Source organism: Amphimedon queenslandica, unplaced genomic scaffold, assembly GCF_000090795.2.
Source record: "Amphimedon queenslandica unplaced genomic scaffold, v1.1 AMPQUscaffold_13268, whole genome shotgun sequence".
Taxonomy (NCBI): domain Eukaryota; kingdom Metazoa; phylum Porifera; class Demospongiae; order Haplosclerida; family Niphatidae; genus Amphimedon; species Amphimedon queenslandica.
In genome coordinates this window covers 59,080-61,587 of record NW_003546496.1, presented here as the reverse complement: position 1 = coordinate 61,587, position 2,508 = coordinate 59,080, and the positions used below count along the sequence as shown (strand labels likewise).

At 36.7% G+C, this 2,508-nt stretch overlaps 1 protein-coding gene across 1 annotated transcript; it reads right to left on the bottom strand.

Annotated features, from left to right (window-relative positions):
- Positions 1-152: 152 nt before the first annotated feature.
- Positions 153-2,089, bottom strand: LOC100635489 (ruvB-like 2; the record flags this gene model as incomplete). Its single annotated transcript, XM_019999412.1, has 3 exons — positions 153-463; positions 742-871; positions 1,932-2,089. Coding segments are annotated over 3 exons (456 nt in total), but the record flags the coding sequence as incomplete, so codon positions are not given.
- Positions 2,090-2,508: the final 419 nt, after the last annotated feature.

The window sequence follows — 2,508 nt, the reverse complement described above, 5'->3', positions numbered from 1 at the left end:
GAGTTGAGACATTTTAGATTTGTTAACCAGCCACACCCTAAGATTAATTAGACAAATTCATTTAAAAAATCATTTTCATTCTTTCAAACAATCGAGTGGAATTGACAAATTAAATCTTGCCACTTCCCCCCACTCTATTGTACACTACTTTCTTATTCACAAGTTCACTTATAATTATTAGTAAGTGACTCATCCAAATAGAAAGAAAATGGTCAAGTATGTGTGTACTGTATGTGTTAGCAGTTTTGCTTATGTACAAGGTTACAGCTTTCTGACTGATACACGTCAAGTGAGCTCAAGCTGTCTCCATCTGCTCATTGGAAGGAGGCGGAGCTGGGGGTTTGGACGTGTCTTCACTGAATAGGAACTGGTCCTGGTACTCTTGAAGGAATTGGGTTGATCTGTGCTCATCAAGGAATAGAGAGTAGACCCTCTTGATGTCATCAACATCAACCTCAGTACCCTAGAGGAGAGAGAGAGAGGGAGGGAGAGAGAGAGGGAGAGAGGGAGAGAAAGAGGGGGGGGGGTGAGAAGACAAGAACAAAGGGGAGAAAGGAGAGAGAAAAGTATTTTAAAACGAGGAGGAAAAGGAGAAAAAGGAAGAGAGAGAAGGAAAGACAAAGAAGACAAATGAAAGAAAAAATGTATATAAAAAACATGACACATACAATGTACATGTAGGCATAATACTGCACTTTAATCAAATCCAAAAACATTAAAAATAAGAACTGGTGTATATACCTTTCTCTTCCTACAAGCAAGGCTAGCAGCTGTTATCAGTTGAATGGAGTATCGGAGTGAGGTCTCCATGCCTATACGTGTTAGTATCTCAAGAGCTTCCTCACTCATTTCAACATCCTCTTCCTCACACCTGCCACGAAAAAAACTCACATAAACCTGATATGATCGTGTGGACTAGTTGATCAATAGACTAGGGATCATTTTGATAATAAAACAAGGCCAGGGGGAGCATGCAGAAGTACTGTATAGCTGGAAACTTTCAAGAGATTAAATTTTCACACCCATTCCACCATCTTGTACTGTATTTTTGTGGATTTTATGCAAATCCCAAGCTCCCAAATAAACCACAAAAACAGAAAACGTTAAGCCCCCACAGTGTCCAGCTATAAAGTAATAAGTTTTTATTAATAATACTTACAGACTACAGTATCATGCATTGTAGTAGAAGTACAGGGGCACTGACCCCATTCAAAAATTTTTATCAAACAGTTCATCGTTAATTTAAACATTCTCCTGTAAAAACAGCTCTTTTATACTGTCCTAACAGAAAAGTTGCTAGTGGGGCTCACTAATTGTTAAGTGTATTCATTGCGGTAGCTATGACAACTAATGAAACAACTTCCTGTCTAGACTCAATGCTATAGAGGTCAGTAAAGAGAGGTTCCACTGTACTGTGGTGTCCTCATTTTTGGAAAAGAAATTTGTACATTTCTAACATTTTTGGTAACTGTAAAACCTGATATAGACATTAGCAGAAGAAATGACTTGACAAAAACTATACAACAATAATAACAATAATACCGTACGGTTGGTAATATTCGAGGGTCCAAAATTTCGTGTTTTCTCCAAAATGTCCTTAGAAGCTAATATTTATCGGTATAAATATTTGTGGATGGCAGTTAGCAAACTTCTTTTCACTTGCATCTACTGGACTAGCTTCCAACACATGGCTTATAGTGGAATAAGGAGTAATAGACAAAGACTTTGGCTCCTCCACTGGCTTGGAAATGGTAGTTAGAGCTCTGCATGGTCCGTTAATTAGTTTTTATGTGTGAATGGGTAGGGGTTAAAATTTAGTGGATAAAAATTAACCACAAAATTAACGAAAACTAATACCCCACGAAATTTACCAACCATACGATAACAAACGATATAAAGAAACAAAACAATATAAACAATATTATACAAACCTGATGGTCAGTATTTGCTTTATTTCTTTCTCAGTGTAAGGCTTTGTTGATATTATTAATAATCGGTCCAATAGATCAATGGGGATGCCATGAGGACTGGGATAATTAGTACCACGTATCCTAACAATAAAGACAAAAGGAAAAGGATAATAATTTGTATATTACTGCACAGTGTACCGTATGGTGGAAAATTTTTGTGGCCTAAAAATTTCGTGGATCCGTTCAAAAATCAATTTCGTGGCTTTAATCTTAGTGGTTTTCTACTTTTCAGCCATTTTGAACCATATTATATCAATTTTCACGAATTTTATTTTCGTGGATTTTGAAAAAACTCAAAATCCACAAAATTTTTTCGCTATACAGTATACTGTATATACTGTTATAGCATCTACACTTTAGTTCAAGTAAAATAAAGGCCACTATGCACCAGGCAATGCTATTGCAGGCAATCTGTGGTTACTTTGATGTTGTAAGCAATGTGTTGCCTAGAGTAGAACAGGTTTCTATTCTAGGCAACAGTGTTGCCTGAAGATCAAAGTAACCACAGATTGCCTGCAATAGCATTGCCTGGTGTATA